The 26,851-nt window shown below is 44.4% G+C and overlaps 2 protein-coding genes across 3 annotated transcripts in view; both read left to right on the top strand.

The window, feature by feature from the left end:
• LOC140213288 (uncharacterized) overlaps positions 1-4,893 on the top strand; it is a 41,757-nt gene extending 36,864 nt beyond the window's left edge. For both annotated transcript variants that reach the window (XM_072284473.1, XM_072284472.1), the window contains exons 4-6: positions 827-1,005; positions 1,688-1,746; positions 4,633-4,893. In XM_072284473.1, coding sequence (XP_072140574.1) covers positions 827-1,005; positions 1,688-1,746; positions 4,633-4,807 — 413 coding nt within the window. In that variant the 3' untranslated portion in view covers positions 4,808-4,893. The remainder of the gene's footprint in view (positions 1-826; positions 1,006-1,687; positions 1,747-4,632) is intronic.
• LOC140213289 (uncharacterized) overlaps positions 1-26,851 on the top strand; it is a 63,072-nt gene that overhangs the window by 19,076 nt on the left and 17,145 nt on the right. Inside the window, exons 3-5 of the mRNA XM_072284474.1 lie at positions 4,993-5,089; positions 19,185-19,290; positions 21,108-21,286. Of these exons, the coding sequence (XP_072140575.1) occupies positions 5,000-5,089; positions 19,185-19,290; positions 21,108-21,286 (375 nt within the window). The 5' untranslated portion in view covers positions 4,993-4,999. The remainder of the gene's footprint in view (positions 1-4,992; positions 5,090-19,184; positions 19,291-21,107; positions 21,287-26,851) is intronic.

The raw sequence follows: 26,851 nt of genomic DNA on the forward strand, positions 1-26,851 counted from the left end.
TTATTTTTCAGCAGGTCTGATAGCGCCCACGCAACAATGGTTGCTCGTATAACGTCAAATGCTCATATTCTGCGGCCTAAAGCTCATGGCACGGTGCGAAAATGCGCACACAGTGAAAGCGAAACAGTCGCTGCCAACTTGTGGGATCGCTGCATTGAGGCTTGATTCTATTACGCTGCATTTAGTTATACAAACACTATCACGGCGACCGCGCGCAGTGGCGTTCACTGTACGTATTCGGTAAAGATAAAGCGCCTGTAAACTATTCCATGCTTTCAGTTTGCCCAAGGTTATTATTTAGACAGTAAAAAACTTCTCTCGTTTCAAAAGTACTTACAGAAATGTCTGGAAGAGCATCTGCGTGGTGTTTTCAGTGAGGCCTGACAGCAAAACTTATGAGGAACGCACCGCGTGATCCTTCATACTACGCCAACGAGGTGCTTCCGATAGATGGCGACTCCGTAACTCCTCGCCGCCAATATTACTTTCTCTCCCTCATCGTCAAAAGGCTGGCAAAAGAACAATGTCACTGTGTTCTCAGGCCGTGACGATCTGGTGTGCTCGCAGTCGAGGGCGCGTTATAATCAGTAAAACACGGTATGCGATGTGCTAGGCGTATGTGTAAAAGATGCAATTAAATGTGTAGATGTAATTCAATATGCAATGTGTAAAATCCGCTGCGGGCCGTTTGCACGTCGGGACGGGTAGGCCATGCCTGACCGCCGCGGCCCAGGCCCTCTGGACAGCCCGTAGCCGAGAGGCGAGGTTGGAGCTCTAGAGCGCCTCCTCCCACTCTTCTTCCATAACTTATTATTCGACTTTCCAGGCCCAACATGGACCCAAACAATACTTCTGGCCTTGTCAGCTCTCATGGTCGGTGTATGGATTGGCTGGTACCTGAGAGGGCCCCAGACCCGTACAAACGCGGCCCCATCCCAGCCTCAACCGCAGCAGATTGTCCTGCCGAACATCATACAAGTCGACAGAAGGATGCGGGAAATAAGGGTACTGTGAAAAGCAACAGGACGTCTAAAATACATGTATCATGCGGAGTAAACACTGTGAAATTAACATTTAATGATAAGCAAAGTATTTTATAAAAATGTAAGCTTTATTCTTAGTCTTTGAATATTGTTGTCGCGTATAACTTTGAACGAGGAATTATGTATAAAGGCAATTAGCTGAGCACTGGTAAACTTTTTCTGGTTTATTTCTCATTTCTCTGCAAATGTTCCCGGATTTTAGTATTATGAAAAGAAAGATATAAATTCCATAACACAAAGGACAGCATAAACAACCAGATGATGGATGCATTGGCTGTTCTAAATGTCTGGAGAAAACTGCGCACAAGTTATTAGCCAAGATATTCGGAGTCATGTTTCTATGGAAGGCCCACCTTCCAGAAGCGATGGGACTAAAAGCTTGATGGTACTGTTAACACATTGGCAGTTTGGATCAGAGAGGTTTGTGGAATTGGCGAAAAAAGTCGGGGAAAATATGGACCCAGTGTCCTAGCTGACAGAGGCCACAGAGGCCTTCCATAGTGAAGCGATTGCCATGGCGACCTTCAGGAGCCGGGAATGGCATGTGATGAAAGGCAAATAAAGGGGAGCGACAGTCAAGCATCTGTACAGTGTGATGTAGAGTTGTTGCATTCTAAATCACGCGTCTGACTTTCGAATCGCAGGGCCGAAGGAGTTCCAGCCAACCACCGCGCCAGGGAAAGAAAGACCGAAGAAGCGGCAGGTAAGCTTGCCCCGATTGTGAATTTGTCTTGATAGATCGTATTTTTTTGCTGCTGTCCATTGTTCGAGCTCACACTTAACGGAACAGGGATTGATGGAGTGCCTATATACCATTAACTTACACTATAATCCCTAATGTTATATCAATGCACATAAATAAGTTACATCCTTCGATGTCTATAAGCATTTATGTTGACGTTGCAATCATATTTATCATTTTGCCCATCACAGACTGTATCATTAGAAATGACTAAAGCTAAGGATGTATGATCGGTTGCTACCAGCGAATGCCAAACCGAAATGTTTTTTTTCTGCACTTGCATTTGCCTTTAATTTATCATTTCTGCAGTTCAACTAAAGGCAAACTTCCCTTATGTTTTCCTTGGCTTCATTACCTGCTGGCTTGATGTGGCTGGGTTTAGGCAAAATCTGGGCCGTTGGTTCCCATTGTTCCTACACGTTCATATTATAAAACTAAAAAAATTCATTGCTCTAGCATGGGCGCAAAATACGATGCAGTGTGCGTTACAATATAACGGCGTCTTGCAAAAATCGCAATTCAAAGCCTCACGTAATTTTAATGATAGCAACGTTCGGCAGTTCAACGAAATCTTCAGAAACAACTACCTGGAGACTAACCTGGCTGTTTTTCTTTGCCGATCCTAGAGATAGCAGGTAGCACAGGCCACAAGCGTCTTAGCTAGCACTGAAGCAGATGTGCTTAAGAGGAAGCTTTAGCTCGGGTGCTCCTATCTAAACACATGTAAAAGGAGAGTTCGCCTTTCTCGGCAACCACTGCACCAAATTTGACAAGTTTTGTTGCATTTAAAAGGAAAACTTAAAATCAAGTGTCTGTTGGTTTCGGATTTTTGTTTCAGGCCGTCAATTTTTTATTAAAAATTGGCAAACATCGAAAATCTTCAGAATACGGAACTATGAAGTTTACAATTCCGTAACGCAGCAACGAAAATTGATAATGCAATTCCGTGAATTGTACCTAATAGTACATAGTAGTAGTGTAGTACGTAATAGTAGTAGTAATAGTACCTAAAAGTTTATCTCAGAAAAAACGTTTTTCCGTTTTTACATGTTTTGGAATAGGCCGCGTCGGAGTTGGGCCTGAGCTAAAGCTTGCTCTTAAAATTACTTGAAGACGTTCAGCAATCGTGACAGCCGACGCAGCCTTTCGAAAGAGCGAGAGAGTTCGCAAGTTCCTGTCGTCTGCGAGAGAAGTCTCGCGTTTGCAGCGAGCAGGCGTCGTAGCGGACGCCACTTGTAGCATTCCTCTCAAGCGGGCAACACTTTCTCACAACGTAACAGTTTTATTTCCATAAACATTTGATGAGTATTTTTATATAACTACATGCCGGGTTATCATTGCTGTTGTTAAAATTGAATGAATGAATAATTTGAAAATTGAAAGATTTGAAGAAAACTTAAAATGAATATTTGTTCTCTGGCGTTAAATTGGCTACACAATCTAACAAGAATGCATAACCTGGTGTGCCATGCTGATAAACCATAGTAAGCCGTGCTTCAGTCTCAAAGTCACACAATTTTTATGTAACGTGTTGTACATTATATATGACGTTGCCGAAATAAAATTAGATTTTCTGCGATAATATTTGAGCATAGCTTTGTTTACTGCGCCGCAAGCAATCGCCGATAGTCTAAAGATCGAAGTCAATCCGAAGCCTGTACTTCCCATCATTCCCATGAAGGTTGAGGCAACGCTCATGAGAGCCCCCGTAGACACTAGCGCCACATTTCCCTCTAGGGTATTTATTTAAAAACTCTATGGAGTCCCCCGATAGCCTCTTCGCCCGCCGCTCCGTACAGTAGAGACAACCACGGCGTTGGCCACGCGAATCGCGGACGCTGTATAAAAATAATCTCCGTTTCATGCATCAGGTGCAATGCTGTGGAAGCTACGCAAGTAGTGCAGTCTCCAAATAATATCGCTGCGCGCGTTCCGTGTATGGTTCGCTGGGAGTTTGCTGGTGGCGTTGCATGTGAGGCTGCCGCGACGGGAGGGAACTAAAAATAACGAAAAGAAAATTTATATAAAACAACGTGTTAGCAGCCGAATGAACGCATGGCTTGATGGCTTCTTAGGGTAAATTCTTATTTCCATTCAGAACTGACCTTACATAAAGAACATATTCAGGAGAATCCGCCAAACACACCGAACTGTTTCTCAGTGCGAACGCAACCACTGCAAAAAGTGTCTGTAGCATCCACAGCGTTGCACCTGATGTATGAAACGCAGTATAGTAGATGCCTTGGGCGTACTCCGTAACAATGCTTGCCGGCGCTCATGTCCACGAAAGCGATCTGCAACGCGGCAAAAGTGCGCGAGAGCCCGGACCTCGTCTTCAAAGCGATCTGCGATATCTGTAGACTGCGCGCAGTGCCGGTAGCACTGCATGCGCTGTGCGTCCGACGTTTCGTTCACGCTGAAGCGAAAGATGCATGAAGGTCAATTCACTTGCTGCTGCCGCGATTGCTCACTCCGGAATTTCGACAGCGGATTCCGCGCTCATCGAGCGAGATGTGTTCATGTCTACCAGTGCGCGCGTGACACCGTGCTGGTTTATTTAGTTAAAATACGTTGGGGTGCTAGTTGGTTTGACTGAATGATAGAATGTGTCAGCACCGATGGCGTAAGCGCGACTGAACAAGAACGTAGAAAGAAACAGACACAGAAAGACAGCCTGTCTGTGTGTGTCTGTTTCTACCTACGTCCTCATTTAGTCACTTTTAAACATGTTTAAAAGGGTATAAAGCCGATAAAACTACTGTCCTTACTTCGTACAGCTATACACTAATTTGCTATGGCGATCAGTGCTTCGCCTTTCGAGCGAAACTGCGATTTTTTTTTTTACAGAAGACGACGACGTCGAAGAGCGGCAAGCACGAGGACTCGTGGCGCAAACAAAGAAAACAAAGCAAAAATTAACCAATCTGGAAATCCCACGCAGCTCCAAAGAACCAATCAAAACGCGGAGCTCCGAAGATCACCAATCCTGGAACGACACACCGTGGACCAGAAGAGAGAATAAAGCCGAAGCGCGTCGTTAGCAGCATCAGATCGCCGACCAAAAGAGGAACAAGCGAGACGTCTTCAACTCATCTCCCAGTCCGAGTCTGTACGTACGGTAATCTACCGCATGATTGCACTCCCGTTATGCCAGAACTCCTTGGTACTGATTTGAGTTGTAATTGTATCTTTCTACCCCTTACGCAGCGTCGACATGGTTGTCTTGCTTCTTGCCTCAAGCCTGTTCAGCGCTGTGACGACTTTCTACAACAGACGGGCCATCGAGAACGGCCTGATGTCGGTCGTACGTAACCTTATGACCATCTATGCGCTGATGTACACATTTCAGTTAGTCCGCAACACGTTGGGCTTCCATGACCTCAGAGAGCCTTTGCAGCGAATGTGACCGACAATCACACTTTGGTCGCAAGCACCACGACAAGGCGTGTCTGGTGCCAGCTTCACTCAACGTATCGCAGTTTTCAAGCCTTCTCATAGGGTTCAAGGCCTCACAAGGGTTCTCATAGTTTTTCCTTCTATCGGCGAAACTTTCCTGTAAGCTTATAGTGATTACTTCTTTTGTAATTATAATTTTTAGTCAAATACTTATCTATAGGTACGTTACTACTCAGTGCTTCGTTAGTCTACATAATTAATCAGGCAAGTTAGATCTGTAGCTTGGTTGTTATTTAGATCGGCATTGGTGAGTTTAACTAATTAGTTACTTAGCTTATTTCTTTGTTACTTATGGAAATTGTTCAATTATTTCAATTTCTAAGTTGAGCCTTTCAATTAGTACACTTAGGTAAGTTATGTAGTGTTGTAACTATGTAGTGTTGTAACTTCGCCGACAGGCAGCCACACATCAAATATTAGGAATTCCCACTACCATGAATCATGCTGCCACTACACGCAGGCACGACTTTTAGGTGGAAGTAGATAAAATTGCGAGATTAAATTGCTCTGTGGCCGGTTTATCACAGAGTTTACCCATGTGTACCTTTTGAAATGTGAATTTGGCCGCTGTTGCAAATTAAGAACCTGGAAATGAAACATGGCCTTGTAGTTTCAAAATTGTTCGCATTAAAATTGTCGAACAGGGCGTCGATTTGCATGTTGTGTCGACAAGACGTCGTTAGTAGCAGTGGACCATTGCGCGAAAGTGGGTGAATGCCTAGGACGCCAGTGGCGTCTGTCAGGCGTCTGCTCCGATACACTTGCACCAGCGCCGTGGTGCGTTCACTGTGGACGCTATAGGAAGCGTCCCCATGGCGTCACGTGAGTTTCGCGGCCAGACGAAAAGTATTGAACCATCCTGCTACCACCCTTCTAACGCTCATTTTCACTGGCGATGTCCGTGGATCTAGTCGTTGAGGAAAAAAAAGTTCGACAGACAAGTGTTTACGTGTGGAAATCCAATGCGAAGCATTATAGTGCCTTTGGTGAAGTATTTCCGATTTATATTCTCGACATGCATGAAACTCTGTATGCTAAAAATGTTTGACAACGTTACAAGACAGAACTGGTGGGATGTACTTGTTACACAGAAAGCAAGCACATTATCACCCTCGCGATGTGGTCGAAGAGCAAACGTGGTATCGCATCGTTGCTGTTTTCTCCGTTCGCACGGCATCGTAGCTGAACAAGTAACAGCGCAATAAAATCCAGGCACAAGAGAGGAGGAAATAGACAAGCGCTTGCCTTTGGCCTCCTTTCTTGTGCCTAACGTTTTTAGTACGCTAAGTTACCTGTTCAGTTTTGGAAAACCAACTATCCGAACCATCAACTCGTAGGAAGCGCTCCCCCCCCCCTTCTCCTCCCCGGGTAAATTCTGAACATAGCGTAATTTTTTTTTTGTCCTACATAAGTAATTTCCCGTGTAGCTATATTCTACCGAACATTTCACACAATTAAACGGGTTCCGAGAATTGCGAAAAATATTCTTTAAGCCGTATTCTTCATGGCGTAACTGTTGCTAACGCGCTAACCTGTGTGGTGTGTGCGTAACGTTGTTCAAACAACTACGCCTACGGGACGAGTACACCTGCGGAACCGTTGTTCCACTACGCTCATGGGCCAGTGAGCTTGTGATCCCCTTCAGTCACTAATTACGATCAACTGTCGATAAATGCGTGAAATTTAGATGCTTTTATGCCGATGCTGAAGACTCCATAAAAACCAAGTCAGTGTGAGATGAGAATGACTATGCATTTCATGTAGACCCTTCATAATTACATAGTAATTAAATATTCGCATATTGTACAGTCGGTCATGCTACGTTTCATCATTAAAAATATTGAATCACCCACTCGAATTACGTGCACAGGTTAATTATTGGGTGCCAGCAATACAAAAAGGCGGAAAATATTTCGCAATGACTAGATTGGCAAATAGCCAAGGTAGCACCCTTCGTCAAGTCAGGCGACCAATCTTCACCATGCAACTACAGACCTATTTCGCTAACAAGTACCATATGCAAGGTCATGGAACACGTCATTAACTCCCAAATTTCCAAATACTTAGAAAGCCACAACATAATATACCAGTATCAGCACGGTTTCCACATGGGCTACTCTTGTGAAACACAACTTGCAGGGTTTGTTCATGACTTACACTCATCCGTTGACACTGGTTTACAAGTAGATGCAGTTTTCCTTGATTTCTCCAAAGCTTTTGATTGCGTTCTGCACCACGGATTACTCCTCAAACTTGCATGCCTAAACATTCGCCCTAACATCCTCGCATGGGTTAAAGGTTTTCTTCCTTCCAGGCTCCAGTTTACTTCCACTAACTACAATTCTTCTTTTTCCCACGTTACTTCTGGTGTCACCCAGGGCACCAGAAATATCTTTGCCGATTATGTCGTAATTTACCGCACAATTTCCTCTGATATCGATCGCCAATGCTTGCAATCTGACCTTGATGCAATTGCCTTATGGTGCTCCAAATGGCTAATGTCGCTTAATATCTCTAAAACCAAATTAATGACATTTAATGGTCGAAAGTCTCGAATTGAAAACTTACTTCATTAATAACAGCCCGATTGAGTCGTCCACTTCCTACAAATATCTTGGCCTTCATTTCCAGTCTGACCTAACGTGTCATCACCATATAAATTTAACCCTGGCAGCTGCTAACCGTACTCTTGGAATACTTAAACGAACCCTCAAGCAAGCGCCACCACTCGTACTAAAACAGGCATATATCACAATCATTCGCCCGAAAATTAATATGCTGCGGCAATTTGGGATCCCAATCAGGTATATCTAGTCTCTAACCTTGAAGCCCTGCAGAACCATGCTGCTCGATTTTTTTCAGATTATTCAACATTCACCAGCGTTACATCTTTAAAGAATCGTGCCGGTTTGCAATCCTTGAGCCTTCGTCGAAAACATTCTCGCTTATCACTATTTCATAAAATTTTCCACTACTCCTCACTTCGTGATGATTTTTTTCTGTCACCGCCGATTATCTTTCCTCGCCGCGATCACCCGAACAAAGTGAAACGCATATTGTGTCGGTCATCAACTTTCGCTCAATCCTTCATACCACGCACTATTATCGATTAGAACGATTTGCCCTCATACATAGCCATGGAAACTGACATAGCCAAATTTAAGGAAACAATTTGCACTTATGTGAAGAGCTGTTAAAAATGTTTTCTTATTAAGTGTGTTTCCCTGCTATTTTTTATGCTTTGTGAGTTGTTGCTTGCTCCTGATATTTTAATGTACGTTGCTTCTTCTTTTTTGGTTTCTTGGTTCATTATGATGACTACACTGCCTTGTTGAATGGAAAAAAAAATCTCTTGTAAATGTTTTTCTTTCCATGTATGCTGTACCTTAATGTACACATTTTTTTTGTAGCCTCCCCCCCCCCCTTTGTAATACCCTCCTTCAAGGGCCTTTAGGGGTATTGTAAATAAATAAATAAATAAATATCGAAACGTCCCACTCCAAACATCTAGCTAAATACGGTTGTGCCTTCACCAAAGTGGTCATCTGACGCAATACATTTCACTCGGGAGTGAAGCAGGTGCACTCGGGAAAGCAGGACGTTCAATTTACCGAAAGTTTAATGTTCCTTGTCCATTCCTTGCAACCACTGCACAGTAATGGCAAAAATAAGTCTCGTCTACAAACGCGTACGCCATGACTGAAGGAGTTATGCCTCCAGAACGAATATTTCATTGGTGTTAATAATTAGGTAGTCTATCCTCTATTGAAATGTTTCGCTTGGGGTTTTACGTGGTTGATATCAAAGTACTGCTTAAGATTTCAAGCCCTCGAAATGTACTGTTGTTACAGGGCTTTGTATGACTGTATAGAATATGTACTCTTGCTAATCTTTCATGCAGGTGAAGAACCCAGCTATGCAGCGGTGGATGGGTGCATGGGCGACAGAAGCGGTTAGCGCACTGGTACAAAAAGGACAAGCGGCATTAGCTGAAAAGGAGAGTGGTACGTATCAGGCCACTTTGCTTGGCATAACGTGGTGCCCTAAATGTTCAAGAAATGCAGTACCTGATATGTCACAGGGAGCAATGAAAGTTAAATATAGACGCCTCACAATGATGAAAATGTCTTCGTCAGTGACGGCGAATGAAAGCCGAGTCTGGTTTAACTTGCATGCAACAATTTCTTTAGGCAAGAGCAAATTGCTATTGGCCTCGAGCTCCACCACTGGAAAAGCTGGCGCCACCGTTGGCGTGTTGTGCTATGAGGGATCACGTGTACATAGCGGCCGCGTCGGGCTGCTTTGGGAGCGCCGAAGCGAGCTGAAAAACGGAGTTTAAATGCCTCGTACGCTGCGGTCCTGATTTAGTGGCCAGATTTTCCCGCTTTGAGTATCTCCTTTACAACGTTTGAAAGCACTACAATAGGTAGTGGCTGCCTTTGAAGGCGCGCATTATGGTAGGCTACTGCTCGGGTATGCAGCAAGCACAGACGCGAGGAAGATTTCTGCTACGGCGCCGGGTCTGCGATCTTCAGAAAACGCGCACTGAGACGCTCGCCCGAGTCCGCTGCCCGACTAATGTCATGACGGTTTGGTCGATGAACTTGTCGATGCTATAGATACTGGCAAGTTCACTGGAGTGGAAAGGCAGTGTAAGAAGCACATTTTTTTATAAATAAGTATGACAAGGTCATGTTTGTGTTATGAAGTAATGCACTGGATTACAAAAAAGAAGCAGCGGGAAATCGCACGCTGAGAACACCAATAAACATACAGTGCGACGCAACTCGAGAAATAATAATGAAACGTCCAAGAATCTAGAAGAAAAAAAATTGAATCGTCGCGATGGCACATCCCCGTAGGCATCGAAGTCTCTACAATGAAATTATTTTTCAGCAGGTCTGATAGCGCCCACGCAACAATGGTTGCTCGTATAACGTCAAATGCTCATATTCTGCGGCCTAAAGCTCATGGCACGGTGCGAAAATGCGCACACGGTGAAAGCGAAACAGTCGCTGCCAACTTGTGGGATCGCTGCATTGAGGCTTGATTCTATTACGCTGCATTTAGTTATACAAACACTATCACGGCGACCGCGCGCAGTGGCGTTCACTGTACGTATTCGGTAAAGAGAAAGCGCCTGTAAACTATTCCATGCTTTCAGTTTGACCCAAGATTATTATTTAGACAGTAAAAAACTTCTCTCGTTTCAAAAGTACTTACAGAAATGTCTGGAAGAGCATCTGCGTGGTGTTTTCAGTGAGCCCTGACAGCAAAACTTATGAGGAACGCACCGCTTGATCCTTCATACTACGCCAACGAGGTGCTTCCGATAGATGGCGACTCCGTAACTCCTCGCCGCCAATATTACTTTCTCTCCCTCATCGTCAAAAGGCTGGCAAAAGAACAATGTCACTGTGTTCTCAGGCCGTGACGATCTGGTGTGCTCGCAGTCGAGGGCGCGTTATAATCAGTAAAACACGGTATGCGATGTGCTAGGCGTATGTGTAAAAGATGCAATTCAATGTGTAGATGTAATTCAATATGCAATGTGTAAAATCCGCTGCGGGCCGTTTGCACGTCGGGACGGGTAGGCCTGCCTGACCGCCGCGGCCCAGGCCCTCTGGACAGCCCGTAGCCGAGAGGCGAGGTTGGAGCTCTAGAGCGCCTCCTCCCACTCTTCTTCCATAACTTATTATTCTACTTTTCAGGCCCAACATGGACGCAAACAATACTCCTGGCCTTGTCAGCTCTCATGGTCGGTGTATGGCTTGGCTGGTACCTGAGAGGGCCCCAGACCCCAACAAACTCGGCCCCATCCCAGCCTCAACCGCAGCAGATTGTCGTGCAGAACATCATGCAAGTCGACAGAAGGATGCGGGCAATAAGGGTACTGTGAAAAGCAACAGGACGTCTAAAATACATGTATCATGCGGAGTAAAAACTGTGAAATTAACATTTAATGATAAGCAAAGTATTTTATAAAAATGTAAGCTTTATTCTTATTCTTTGAATATTGTTGTCGCGTATAACTTTGAACGAGGAATTATGTATAAAGGCAATTAGCTGAGCACTGGTAAACTTTTTCTGGTTTATTTCTCATTTCACTGCAAATGTTCCCGGAGTTTACTATTATGAAAAGAAAGATATCAATTCCATAACACAAAGGACAGCATAAACAACGAGATCATGGATGCATTGGCTGTTCAAGATATTCGGAGTCATTTCTATGGAAGGCCCACCTTCCAGAAGCGATGGGACTAAAAGCCTGATGGTACTGTTAACACATTGGCAGTGTGGATCAGAGAGGTTTGTAGAATTGGCGAAAAAAGTCGGGGAAAATATGGACCCAGTGTCCTAGCTGACAGAGGCCACAGAGGCCTTCCATAGTGAAGCGATTGCCATGGCGACCATCAGGAGCCGGGAATGGCATGTGATGAAAGGCGAATAAAGGGGAGCGACAGTCAAGCATCTGTACAGTGTGATGTAGAGTTGTTGCATTCTAAATCACGCGTCTGACTTTCGAATCGCAGGGCCGAAGGAGTTCCAGCCAACCACCCCGCCAGAGAAAGAAAGGCCGAATAAGCGGCAGGTAAGTTTGCCCCGATTGTGAATTTGTCTTGATAGATCCTATTTTTTTGCTCCTGTCCATTGTTCGAGCTCACACTTAACGGAACAGGGACTGATGGAGTGCCTATATACCATTAACTGTAATGTAATATCAATGCACATAAATAAGTTACATCCTTCGACGTCTATAAGCATTTATGTTGACATTGCAATCATATTTATCATATTGCGCATCACAGATTCTATTATTAGAAATGAGTAAAGCTAAGGATGTGTGATCGGTTGCTACCAGCGAATGCCAAACCAAAATGTTTTTTTTCTGCACTTGCATTTGCCTTTAATTTATCATTTCTGCAGTTCAACTAAAGGCAAACTTCCCCTATGTTTTCCTTGGCTTCATTACCTGCAGGCTTGATGTGGCTGGGTTTAGGCAAAATCTGGGCCGTTGGTTCCCATTGTTCCTACACGTTCACATTATAAGACTCAAAAAAATTCATTGCTCTAGCATGGGCGCAAAATACGATGCAGTGTGTGTCACAATATAACGGCGTCTTGCAAAAATCGCAATTTAAAGCCTCACGTAATTTTAATTATAGCAACGTTCGCCAGTTCAACGCAATCTTCAGAAACAACTACCGGGAGACTAACCTGGCTGTTTTTCTTTGCCGATCCTAGAGATAGCAGGTAGCACAGGCCACAAGCGTCTTAGCTAGCACTGAAGCAGATGTGCTTAAGAGGAAGCTTTAGCTCGGGTGCTCCTATCTAAACACATGTAAAAGGAGAGTTCGCCTTTCTCGGCAACCACTGCACCAAATTTGACAAGTTTTGTGGCATTTAAAAGGAAAACTTAAAATCAAGTGTCTCTTGGTTTCGGATTTTTGTTTCAGGCCGTCAATTTTTTATTAAAAATTGGCAAAAATCGAAAATTTTCAAGAAACGGAACTATGAAGTTTACAACTCCGTAACGCAGCAACGAAAATTGATAATACAATTCCGTGAATTGTACCTAATAGTACATAGTAGTAGTATAGTACCTAATAGTAGTAGTAATAGTACCTAATAGTACATCTCAGAAAAACGTTTTCGCGTTTTTACATGTATTGGAATAGGCCCCGTCGGAGTTGGGCCCGAGCTAAAGCTTCCTCTTAAAATTACTTGAAGACGTTCAGCAATCGTGACAGCCGACGCAGCCTTTCGGAAGAGCGAGAGAGTTCGCAAGTTCCTGTCGTCTGCGAGAAAAGTGTCGCGTTTGCAGCGAGCAGGCGTCGTAGCGGACGACACTTGTAGCATTCCTCTCAAGCGCGCAACACTTTTTCACAATGTAACATTTTTATTTCCGTGAATACTTGATGAGTATCTTTATATAACTACATGCACGGTTCTTATTGCTGTTGTTAAAATTGAATGAATGAATAATTTGAAAATTGAAAGATTTGAAGAAAACTTAAAATGAATATTTGTTCTCTGGCGTTAAATTGGCTACACAATCTGTTATAACAAGAATGCATAACCTGGTGTGCCCTGCTGATAAACCACAGTAAGCCGTGCTTCAGTCTCAAAGTCACACAATTTTTATGTAACGTGTTGTACATTATATATGACGTTGCAGAAATAAAATTAGATTTTCTGCGATAATATTTGAGCATAGCTTTGTTTACTGCGCCGCAAGCAATCGCCGATAGTCTAAAGATCGAAGTCAATCCGAAGCCTGTACTTCCCATCATTCCCATGAAGGTTGAGGCGACGCTCATGAGAGCCCCCGTAGACACTAGCGCCACATTTCCCTCTAGGGTATTTATTTAGAAACTCTATGGAGTCCCCCGATAGCCTCTTCACCTGCCGCTCCGTACAGTAGAGACAACCACGGCGTTGGCCACGCGAATCGCGGACGCTGTATAAAAATGAACTCCGTTTCATGCATCAGGTGCAATGCTGTGGAAGCTACGCAAGTAGTGCAGTCTCCAAATAATATCGCTGCGCGCGTTCCGTGTATGGTTCGCTGGGCGTTTGCTGGCGGCGTTGCATGTGAGGCTACCGCGACGGGAGGGAAATAAAAAAACGAAATGAAAATTTGTATAAAGCAACGTGTTAGCAGCCGAATGAACGCATCGCTTGATGGCTTCTTAGGGTAAGTTCTTGTTTACATTCAGAACTGACCTTACGTAAAGAACATTTTCACGAAGATCCGCCAAACACACCGAACTGTTTTTCAATGCGAACGCAGCCACTGCAAAAAGTGTCTGTAGCATCCACAGCGTTGCACCTGATGTATGAAACGCAGTATAGTAGATGCCTTGGGCGGACACCGTAACAATGCTTGCCGGCGCTCATGTCCACGAAAGCGATCTGCAACGCGGCAAAAGTGCGCGAGAGCCCGGACCTCGTCTTCAAAGCGATCTGCGATATCTGTAGAGTGCGCGTAGTGCCGGTAGCACTGCATGCGCTGTGCGTTCGACGTTTCGTTCACGCTGAAGCGAAAGATGCACGAAGGTCAATTCACTTGCTGCTGCCGCGATTGCTGACTCCGGAATTTCGACAGCGGGTTCCGCGCTCATCGAGCGAGATGTGTTCATGTCTACCAGTGCGCGCGTGACACCGTGCTGGTTTATTCAGTTAAAACGCGTTGGGGGGCTAATTGGGTTTGACTGAACGATAGAATGCGTCAGCACCGATGGCGTAAGCGCGACTGAACAAGAACGTAGAAAGAAACAGACACAGAAAGACAGCCTGTCTATCTGTGTTTGTCTGTTTCTACCTACGTCCTCATTTAGTCACTTTTAAACATGTTTAAAAGGGTATAAAGCCACTAAAACTACTGTCCTTACTTCGTACAGCTGTACACTAATTTGCTATGGCGATCAGTGCTTCGCCTATCGGGCGAAACTGCGATTTTTTTTTTTTACAAAAGACGACGACGTCGAAGAGCGGCAAGCACGAGGACTCGCGGCGCAAACAAAGAAAACAAAGCAAAAATTAACCAATCAGGAAATCCCACGCAGCTCCAAAGAACCAATCAAAACGCGGAGCTTCGAAGATCACCAATCCTGGAACGACACACCGTGGACCAGAAGAGAGAATAAAGCCGAAGCGCGTCGTTAGCAGCATCAGATCAGCAGCAACGAGCCGTCTTCCTACTACAGGTATGTATGTAGTCTGTCTCCCAGTCCCAGTCTGTACGTACGGTAATCTACCGCATGATTGCACTCGCGTTATGCCAGAACTCCTTCGTACTGATTTGAGTTGTAATTGTATCTTTCTACCCCTTACGCAGAGACAGCATGGCTGCTCTGGTACTAGCGTCAAGCCTTTTGAGCGCGGTCACGACTTTCTGCAACAGGAGGAGCATCGAGAATGCTTTGTTGTCCTGGGTATGTTACCTTATGACCATCTATGCGCTGATGTACACATTTCAGTTAGTCCGCAACACGTTGGGCTTCCATGACCTCAGAGAGCCTTTGCAGCGAATGTGACCGACAATCACACTTTGGTCGCAAGCACCACGACAAGGCGTGTCTGGTGCCAGCTTTACTCAACGTATCGCAGTTTTCAATCCTTCTCATAGAGTTCAAGGCCTCACAAGGGTTCTCATAGTTTTTCCTTCTCGCCGCGGAACATTCCTGTAAGCTTATAGTGATTACTTCTTTTGTAATTATAATTTTTAGTCAAATATTTATCTATAGGTACGTTACTATTCAGTGCTTCGTTAGTCTACATAATTAATTAGGCAAGTTAGATCTGTAGCTTGGTTGTTATTTAGATCGGCATTGGTGAGTTTAACTAATTAGTAACTTAGCTTATTTCTTTGTTACTTATGGAAATTGTTCAATTATTTCAATTTCTAAGTTGAGCCTTTCAATTAGTACACTTAGGTAAGTTATGTAGTGTTGCAACTTCGCCGACAGGCAGTCACACATCAAATATTAGGAATTCTCACTACCATGAATCATGCTGCCACTACACGCAGGCACGACTTTTAGGTGGAAGTAGATAAAATTGCGAGATTAAATTGCTCTGTAGCCGGTTTATCACAGAGTTGACCCATTTGTACCTTTTGAAATGTTAATTTGGCCGCTGTTGCAAATGAAGAACCTGGAAATGAAACACGGCGTTGTAGTTTCAAAATTGTTCGCATTAAAATTGTCGAACAGGGCGTCGATTTGTATGTTGCGTCGACAAGACGTCGTTAGTAGCAGCGGACCATTGCGCGAAAGTGGGTGAATGCCTAGGACGCCAGTGGCGTCTGTCAGGCGTCTGCTCCGATAAACTTGCGCCAGCGCCGTGGTGCGTTCACTGTGGACGCTATAGGAAGCGTCCCCATAGCGTCACGCGAGAGTTTCGCGGCCAGACGAAAAGTATTGAACCATCCTGCTACCACCTTTCTAACGCTCATTTTCACTGGCGATGTCCGTGGATCTAGTCGTTGTGGAAAAAAAAAGTTCGACAGACAAAAGTGTTTACGTGTGGAAATCCAATGCGAAGCATTATAGTGCCTTTGGTGAAGTATTTTCGATTTATGTTCTCGACATGCATGAAACTCTGTATGCTAAAAATGTTTGACAACGTTGCAAGACAGAACTGGTGGGATGTTCTTGTTAGACAGAAAGCAAGCACATTATCACCCTCGCGATGTGGTCGAAGAGCAAACGTGTTATGGCATCGTTGCTGTTTTCTCCGTTCGCACGGCGTCGTAGCTGAACAAGTAACAGCGCAATAAAATCCAGGCACAAGAGAGGAGGAAACAGACAAGCGCTTGCCTCTGGCCTCCTTTCTTGTGCCTAACGTTTTTAGTACGCTAAGTTACCTGTTCAGTTATAGAAAACCAACTATCCGAACCATCAACTCGTAAGAAGCGCTCCCCCCCCCCCCCCTCCTCCTCCCCGGATAAATTCTGAACATAGCGTAATTTTTTTTTGTCCTGCATAAGTATAATTTCCTGTGTAGCTATACCGAACATTTCACACAATTAAACGGGTTCCGAGAAATGCGAAAAATATTCTTTTAGCCGTATTCTTCATGGCGTAACTGTTGCTAACGCGCTCACCTGTGTGGTGTGCGCGTTACGTTGTTCAAACAAGTACGCCTACGGGACGAGTACACCTGCGGAACCGTTGTTCCACTACGCTCACGGGCCAGTGCGCTTGTGATCCCCTACAGTCACTAATTACGATCAACTGTCGATAAATGCGCGTGAAATTTAGATGCTTTTATGCCGATGCTGAAGACTCCATAGAAACCAAGTCAGTGTGGGATGAGAATGACTATGCATTTTATGTAGACCCATCATAATTACATAGTAATTAAATATTCACATATTGTACAGTCGGTCATGCTACGTTTCATCATTAAAAATATTGAATCACCCACTCGAATTACGTGCACAGGTTAATTATTGGGTGCCAGCATTACAAAAAGGCGGAAAATATTTCGCAATGACTAGATTGGCGAATAGCCAAGGTAGCACCCTTCGTCAAGTCAGGCGACCAATCTTCACCATGCAACTACAGACCTATTTCGCTAACAAGTACCATATGCAAGGTCATGGAACACATCATTAACTCCCAAATTTCCAAATACTTAGAAAGCCACAACATAATATACCAGTATCAGCACGGTTTGCACGGATACCAGTATCAGCACGGATACCAATATCAGCACTCCTCAAACTTGCATGCCTAAACATTCGCCCTAACATCCTCGCATGGGTTAAATGTTTTCTTTCTTCCAGGTTACAGTTTACTTCCACTAACTACAATTCTTCTTTTGCCCACGTTACTTCTGGTGTCCCCCAGGGCAGCGTGCTAGGCCCTGTACTTTTCTTAATATATATTAATGATCTTCCTTCTTGCGTAACGTCCCGGGATCATCTCTTTGCCGATTATGTCGTAATTTACCGCACAATTTCCTCTGATATCGATCGCCAATGCTTGCAATCTGACCTTGATGCAATTGTCTTATGGTGCTCCAAATGGCTAATGTCGCTTTATATCTCTAAAACCAAGTTAATGACATTTAATGGTCGAAAGTCTCGAATTGAAAACACTTACTTCATTAATAACAGCACGATTGAGTCTTCCACTTCCTACAAATATCTTGGCCTTCATTTCCAGTCTGACCTAACGTGGCATCACCATATAAATTTAACCCTGGCAGCTGCTAACCGTTCTCTTGGAATACTTAAACGAACCCTCAAGCAAGCGCCACCACTCGTACTAAAACAGGCATATATCACAATCATTCGCCCGAAAATGAATATGCTGCGGCAATTTGGGATCCCCATCAGGTATATCTAGTCTCTAACCTTGGAGCCCTGCAGAACCGTGCTGCTCGATTTTTTTCAGATTATTCAACATTCACCAGCGTTACATCTTTAAAGAATCGTGCCGGTTTGCAATCCTTGAGCCTTCGTCGAAAACATTCTCGCTTATCACTACTTCATAAAATTTTCCACTACTCCTCACTTGCGATGATTTTTTTCAGTCACCACCGATTCTTTCCTCGCCGCGATCACCCGAACAAAGTGAAACGCATTTTGTGTCGGTCATCAACTTTCGCTCAGTCCTTCGTACCACGCACTATTATGGATTAGAACGATTTACCCTCATACATAGCCATGGAAACTGACATAGCCAAATTTAAGGAAACAATTTGCACTTCTGTGACGAGCTGTTAAAAATGTTTATTAAGTGTGTTTCCCTGATATTTTTTATGCTTTGTAAGTTGTTGCTTGCTCCTGATGTTTTAATGTACGTTGCTTCTTCTTTTTTGGTTTCTTGGTTCATTATGATGACTACGCTGCCTTGTTGAACCGAAAAAAAAATCTCTTGTAAATGTTTTTCTTTCCATGTATGCTGTACCTGAATGTACACTTGTTTTTTTTTTGTAGCCCCCCCCCCCCCTTTGTAATACCCTCCTTCAAGGGCCTTTAGGGGTATTGTAAATAAATAAATAAATAAATATCGAAACGTCCCACTCCAAACATCTAGCTAAATACGGTTGTGCCTTCACCAAAGCGGTCGTCTGACGCGATACATTTCACTCAGGAGTGAAGCGGGTGCACTCAGGAAAGCAGGACGTCCAATTCACCGAAAGTTTAATGTTCCTTGTCCATTCCTTGCAACCACTGCACAGTAATGGCAAAAATAAGTCGCGTCTACAAACGCGTACGCCATGACTGAAAGAGTTATCCCTCCAGAACGAATATTTCATTGGTGTTAATAATTAGGTAGTCTATCCTCTATTGAAATGTTTCGCTTGGGGTTTTACGTGGTTGATATCAAAGTACTGCTTAAGATTTCGAGCCCTCGAAATGTACTGTTGTTACAGGGCTTTGTATGACTGTATAGAATATGTACTCTTGCTAATCTTTCATGCAGGTGAACAATCCAGCTCTACAAGCATGGATTGGGTCATGGGCCGCGGATGCCATAAGCACGTACATACGGAAAGAGAAGACTGCATCACATGAACCTAGGGAGAATTGTACGTATCAGGCCATCTTGCTTGGCATAACGTGGTGCCCTAAAAGTTCAAGAATTGCAGTACCTGATATGTCACAGGGAGCAATGAAAGTTAAATATAGACGCCTCACAATGATGAAAATGTCTTCGTCAGTGACGGCGAATGAATGCCGAGTCTGGTTTAACTTGCATGCAACAAATTGCTATTGGCCTCGAGCTCCACCACTGGAAAAGCTGGCGCCACCGTTGGCGTGTTGTGCTATGAGGGATCACGTGTACATAGCGGCCGCGTCGGGCTGCTTTGGGAGCGCCGAAGCGAGCTGAAAAACGGAGTTGAAATTCCCTCGTACGCTGTGGTCGTCATTTAGTGGCCAGATTTTCCCGCTTTGAGCATCTCCTTTACAACGCTTGAAAGCACTACAATAGGTAGTGGCTGCCTTTGAAGGCGCGCATTATGGTAGGCTACTGCTCGGTGGCGCAATGCCGGACGTACACAACGGAGCCCGCTGTGAGCCTTATTCACACGTAGCCGCAGGACAAGCTGCATGAAGCTTGGCTCGCGAAACATAAAACCGGCAAACGGTCATCGGCTACAACTCGGGTATGCAGCAAGCACAGACGCGAGGAAGATTTCTGCTACGGCGCCGGGTCTGCGATCTTCGGAAAACGCGCACTGAGACGCTCGCCCGAGTTCGCTGCCCGACTAATGTCATGACTGTTTGGTCGATGAACTTGTCGATGCTATAGATACTGGCAAGTTCACTGGAGTGGAAAGGGAGTGTAAGAAGCACATTTTTTATAAATAAGTATGACAAGGTCATGTTTGTGTTATGAAGTAATGCACTGGATTACAAAAAAGAAGTAGCGGGAAATCACACGCTGAGAACACCAATAAACATACAGTGCGACGCAACTCGAGAAATATATTGAAATGTCCAAGAATTTAGAAGAAAAAAGATTGAATCTACGCGACGGCACATCCCCGTAGGCGTCGAAGTCTCTACAATGAAATTATTTTTCAGCAGGTCTGATAGCGCCCACGCAACAATGGTTGCTCGTATACCGTCAAATGCTCATATTCTGCGGCCTAAATCTCATGGCACGGTGCGAAAACGCGCACACGGCGAAAGCGAAACAGTCGCTGCCAACTTGTGGGATCGCTGCATTGAGGCTTCATTCTATTACGCTCCATTTAGTTATACAAACACTATCACGGCGACCGCGCGCAGTGGCGTTCACTGTACGTATTCGGTAAAGAGATAGCGCCTGTAAACGATTCCATGCTTTCAGTTTGCCCAAGATTATTATTTAGACAGTAAAAAACTTTTCTCGTTTCGAAAGTACTTGCAGAAATGTCCGGAAGAGCATCTGCGTGGTGTTTTCAGTGAGCCCTGACAGCAAAACTTATGAGGAACGCGCTGCGTGATCCTTCATACTACGCCAACGAGGTGCTTCCGATAGATGACGACTCCGTAACTCCTCGCCGCCAATATTACTTTCTCTCCCTCATCGTCAAAGGCTGGCAAAAGAACAATCAATGTCACTGTGTTCTCAGGCCGTGACGATCTGGTGTGCTCGCAGTCGAGGGCGCGTTATAATCAGTAAAACACGGTATGCGATGTGCTAGGCGTATGTGTAAAAGATGCAATTCAATGTGTAGATGTAATTCAATATGCAATGTGTAAAATCCGCTGCGGGCCGTTTGCACGTCGGGACGGGTGGGCCGTGCCTGACCGCCGCGGCCCAGGCCCTCTGGACGGCCCGTAGCCGAGAGCGAGGTTGGAGCTCTAGAGCGCCTCCTCCCACTCTTCTTTCATAACTTATTATTCTTCTTTTCAGCACCCACGTGGAACCAGGCCATCCTTATGACGGTGTCAGGATTGATCGTTGGTGTATGGATTGCGTGGTACTTGAGAGGTCCCCAGACTCCAACCATCGCAACCCCACTACAACAGCCTCCGCAGCAGATTGTCCTCCAAAACGTTATACAAGTTGACAGAACCATGCGGACAGCAAAGGTACTGTGAAAAGCAACAGGACATCTAAAATACATGAATCATGCGGAGTAAAAACTGTGAAATTAACATTTAACGATAAGCAAAGTATTTTATGAAAATGTAAGCTTTATTCTTTTTCTTTGAATATTGTTGTCGCGTATAACTTTGAATGAGGAATTATGTACAAGTAAAGGCAATTAGCTGAGCACTGGTAAACTTTTTCTGGTTTATTTCTCATTTCTCTGCAAATGTTCCCGGAGTTTACTATTATGAAAAGAAAGATATCAATTCCATAACACAAAGGACAGCATAAACAACCAGATGATGGACGCATTGGCTGTTCTAAATGTCTGGAGAAAACTGCGCACAAGTTATTAGCCAAGATATTCGGAGTCATGTTTCTATGGAAGGCCCACCTTCCAGAAGCGATGGGACTAAAAGCTTGATGGTACTGTTAACGCATTGGCAGTCCGGATCAGAGAGGTTTGTAGAATTGGCGAAAAAAGTCGGGGAAAATATGGACCCAGTGTCCTAGCTGACAGAGGCCACAGAGACCTTCCATAGTGAAGCGATTGGCATGGTGACCATCAGGAGCCGGGAATGGCATGTGATGAAAGGCGAATAAAGGGGAGCGACAGTCAAGCATCTGTACAGTGTGATGTAGAGTTGTTGCATTCTAAATCACGCGTCTGACTTTCGAATCGCAGGGCCGAAGGAGTTCCAGCCAACCATCGCGCCAGAGAAGGAGAGGCCGAAGAAGCGGCAGGTAAGTTTGCCCCGATTGTGAATTTGTCTTGATAGATCGTATTTTTTTGCTCCTGTCCATTGTTCGAGCTCACACTTAACGGAACACGGACTGATGGAGTGCCTATATACCATCAACTTACACTATAAGCCCTAATGTAATATCAATGCACATAAATAAGTTACATCCTTCGATGTCTATAAGCATTTATGTTGACATTGCGATCATATTTATCATTTTGCGCATCACAGATTGTATTATTAGAAATGAGTAAAGCTAAGGATGTGTGATCGGTTGCTACCAGCGAATGCCAAACCAAAATGTTTTTATTTCTGCACTTGCATTTGCCTTTAATTTATCATTTCTGCAGTTCAACTAAAGGCAAACTTCCCCTATGTTTTCCTTGGCTTCATTACCTGCTGGCTTGATGTGGCTGGGTTTAGGCAAAATCTGGGCCGTTGGTTCCCATTGTTCCTACACGTTCATATTATAAGACTAAAAAAATTCATTGCTCTAGCATGGGCGCAAAATACGATGCAGTGTGTGCCACAATATAACGGCGTCTTGCAAAAATCGCAATTCAAAGCCTCACGTAATTTAAATGATAGCAACGTTCGCCAGTTCAACGCAATCTTCAGAAACAACTACCTGGAGACTAACCAGGCTGTTTTTCTTTGCCGATCCTAGAAATAGCAGGTAGCACAGGCCACAAGTGTCTTAGCTAGCACTGAAGCATATGTGCTTAAGAGGAAGCTTTAGCTCGGGTGCTCCTATCTAAGCACATGTAAAAGGAGAGTTCGCCTTTCTCGGCAACCACTGCACCAAATTTGACAAGTTTTGTTGCATTTAAAAGGAAAACTTAAAATCAAGTGTCTGTTGGTTTAGGATTTTTGTTTCAGGCCGTCAATTTTTTATTAAAAATTGGCAAAAATCGAAAATCTTCAGAAAACGGAACAATGAAGTTTACAACTCGGTAACGCAGCAACGAAAATTGATAATACAATTCCGTGAATTGTACCTAATAGTACATAGTAGTAGTGTAGTACCTAATAGTAGTAGTAATAGTACCTAATAGTACATCTCAGAAAAAACGTTTTTCCGTTTTTACATGTTTTGGAATAGGCCGCGTCGGAGTTGGGCCCGAGCTAAAGCTAGCACTTAAAATTACTTGAAGACGTTCAGCAATCGTGACAGCCGACGCAGCCTTTCGAAAGAGCGAGAGAGTTCGCAAGTTCCTGTCGTCTGCGAGAAAAGTCTTTGCGTTTGCAGCGAGCAGGCGTCGTAGCAGACGACACTTGTAGCATTCCTCTCAAGCGGGCAACACTTTCTCACAACGTAACATTTTTATTTCCATAAACACTTGAGTATTTTTATATAACTACATGCCCGGTTATTATTGCTGTTGTTAAAATTGAATGAATGAATAATTTCAAAATTGAAAGATTTGAAGAAAACCTAATATGAATATTTGTTCTCTGGCGTTAAATTGGCTACACAATCTAACAAGAATGCATAACCTGGTGTGCCCTGCTGATAAACCATAGTAAGCTGTGCTTCAGTCTCAAAGTCATACAATTTTTATGTAACGTGTTGTACATTATATATGACGTTGCAGAAATAAAATTAGATTTTCTGCGATTATGTTTGAGCATAGCTTTGTTTACTGCGCCGCAAGCAATCGCCGATAGTCTAAAGATCACGAGGGTTGCAATATGGGCTTGTTGGTAAAACATCTTCGAGGGGAGTATGGCAGCGCGATTCAAAGACGGGACAAGAGAAGACACAAAGGGACACACACAGCGCTCGAAGTCAATCCGAAGCCTGTACTTCCCATCATTTCCCGGAAGGTTGAGGCAACGCTCATGAGAGCCCCCGTAGACACTAGCGCCACATTTCCCTCTAGGGTATATATTTGGAAACTCTATGAAGTCCCCCGATAACCTCTTCGCCCGTCGCTCCGTACAGTAGAGACAACCACGGCGTTGGCCACGCGAATCGCGGACGCTTTATAAAAATAAACTCCGTTTCATGCGTCAGGTGCAATGCTGTGGAAGCTACGCAAGTAGTGCTGTCTCCAAATAATATCGCTCCGCGCGTTCCTTGTATGGTTCGCTGGGCGTTTGCTGGCGGCGTTGCATGTGAGGCTGCCGCGACGGGAGGGAAATAAAAATAACGAAAAGAAAATTTATATAAAACAACGTGTTAGCAGCCGAATGAACGCATGGCTTGATGGCTTCTTAGGGTAAATTCTTATTTCCATTCAGAACTGACCTTACATAAAGAACATATTCAGGAGAATCCGCCAAACACACCGAACTGTTTCTCAGTGCGAACACAACCACTGCAAAAAGTGTCTGTAGCATCCACAGCGTTGCACCTGATGTATGAAACGCAGTATAGTAGATGCCTTGGGCGGACACCGTAACAATGCTTGCCGGCGCTCATGTCCACGAAAGCGATCTGCAACGCGGCCAAAGTGCGCGAGAGCCCGGACCTCGTCTTCAAAGCGATCTGCGATATCTGTAGAGTGCGCGTAGTGCCGGTAGCACTGCATGCGCTGTGCGTTCGACGTTTCGTTCACGCTGAAGCGAAAGATGCATGAAGGTCAATTCACTTGCTGCTGCCGCGATTGCTCACTCCGGAATTTCGACAGCGGATTCCGCGCTCATCGAGCGAGATGTGTTCATGTCTACCAGTGCGCGCGTGACACCGTGCTGGTTTATTTAGTTAAAATACGTTGGGGTGCTAGTTGGTTTGACTGAATGATAGAATGTGTCAGCACCGATGGCGTAAGCGCGACTGAACAAGAACGTAGAAAGAAACAGACACAGAAAGACAGCCTGTCTGTGTGTGTCTGTTTCTACCTACGTCCTCATTTAGTCACTTTTAAACATGTTTAAAAGGGTATAAAGCCGATAAAACTACTGTCCTTACTTCGTACAGCTATACACTAATTTGCTATGGCGATCAGTGCTTCGCCTTTCGAGCGAAACTGCGATTTTTTTTTTTTACAGAAGACGACGACGTCGAAGAGCGGCAAGCACGAGGACTCGTGGCGCAAACAAAGAAAACAAAGCAAAAATTAACCAATCTGGAAATCCCACGCAGCTCCAAAGAACCAATCAAAACGCGGAGCTCCGAAGATCACCAATCTTGGAACGACACACCGTGGACCAGAAGAGAGAATAAAGCCGAAGCGCGTCGTTAGCAGCATCAGATCGCCGACCAGAAGAGGATCAAGCGAGACGTCTTCAACTCATCTCCCAGTCCGAGTCTGTACGTACGGTAATCTACCGCATGATTGCACTCGCGTTATGCCAGAACTCCTTGGTACTGATTTGAGTTGTAATTGTATCTTTCTACCCCTTACGCAGCGTCGACATGGTTGTCTTGCTTCTTGCCTCAAGCCTGTTCAGCGCTGTGACGACTTTCTACAACAGACGGGCCATCGAGAACGGCCTGATGTCGGTCGTACGTAACCTTATGACCATCTATGCGCTGATGTACTCATTTCAGTTAGTCCGCAACACGTTGGGCTTCCATGACCTCAGAGAGCCTTTGCAGCGAATGTGACCGACAATCACACTTTGGTCGCAAGCACCACGACAAGGCGTGTCTGGTGCCAGCTTCACTCAACGTATCGCAGTTTTCAATCCTTCTCATAGAGTTCAAGGCCTCACAAGGGTTCTCATAGTTTTTCCTTCTCGCCGCGGAACATTCCTGTAAGCTTATAGTGATTACTTCTTTTGTAATTATAATTTTTGTCAAATACTTATCTATAGGTACGTTACTACTCAGTGCTTCGTTAGTCTACATAATTAATCAGGCAAGTTAGATCTGTAGCTTGGTTGTTATTTAGATCGGCATTGGTGAGTTTAACTAATTAGTTACTTAGCTTATTTCTTTGTTACTTATGGAAATTGTTCAATTATTTCAATTTCTAAGTTGAGCCTTTCAATTAGTACACTTAGGTAAGTTATGTAGTGTTGTAACTATGTAGTGTTGTAACTTCGCCGACAGGCAGCCACACATCAAATATTAGGAATTCCCACTACCATGAATCATGCTGCCACTACACGCAGGCACGACTTTTAGGTGGAAGTAGATAAAATTGCGAGATTAAATTGCTCTGTGGCCGGTTTATCACAGAGTTGACCCATGTGTACCTTTTGAAATGTGAATTTGGCCGCTGTTGCAAATTAAGAACCTGGAAATGAAACACGGCCTTGTAGTTTCAAAATTGTTCGCATTAAAATTGTCGAACAGGGCGTCGATTTGCATGTTGTGTCGACAAGACGTCGTTAGTAGCAGTGGATCATTGCGCGAAAGTGGGTGAATGCCTAGGACGCCAGTGGCGTCTGTCAGGCGTCTGCTCCGATACACTTGCGCCAGCGCCGTGGTGCGTTCACTGTGGACGCTATAGGAAGCGTCCCCATGGCGTCACGCGAGAGTTTCGCGGCCAGACGAAAAGTATTGAACCATCCTGCTACCACCCTTCTAACGCTCATTTTCACTGGCGATGTCCGTGGATCTAGTCGTTGAGGAAAAAAAAAGTTCGACAGACAAAAGTGTTTACGTGTGGAAATCCAATGCGAAGCATTATAGTGCCTTTGGTGAAGTATTTCCGATTTATATTCTCGACATGCATGAAACTCTGTATGCTAAAAATGTTTGACAACGTTACAAGACAGAACTGGTGGGATGTACTTGTTACACAGAAAGCAAGCACATTATCACCCTCGCGATGTGGTCGAAGAGCAAACGTGGTATCGCATCGTTGCTGTTTTTTCCGTTCGCACGGCATCGTAGCTGAACAAGTAACAGCGCAATAAAATCCAGGC

The sequence above is a fragment of the Dermacentor andersoni genome, chromosome 9, assembly GCF_023375885.2.
Source record: "Dermacentor andersoni chromosome 9, qqDerAnde1_hic_scaffold, whole genome shotgun sequence".
NCBI classification, from domain to species: Eukaryota; Metazoa; Arthropoda; class Arachnida; order Ixodida; family Ixodidae; genus Dermacentor; species Dermacentor andersoni.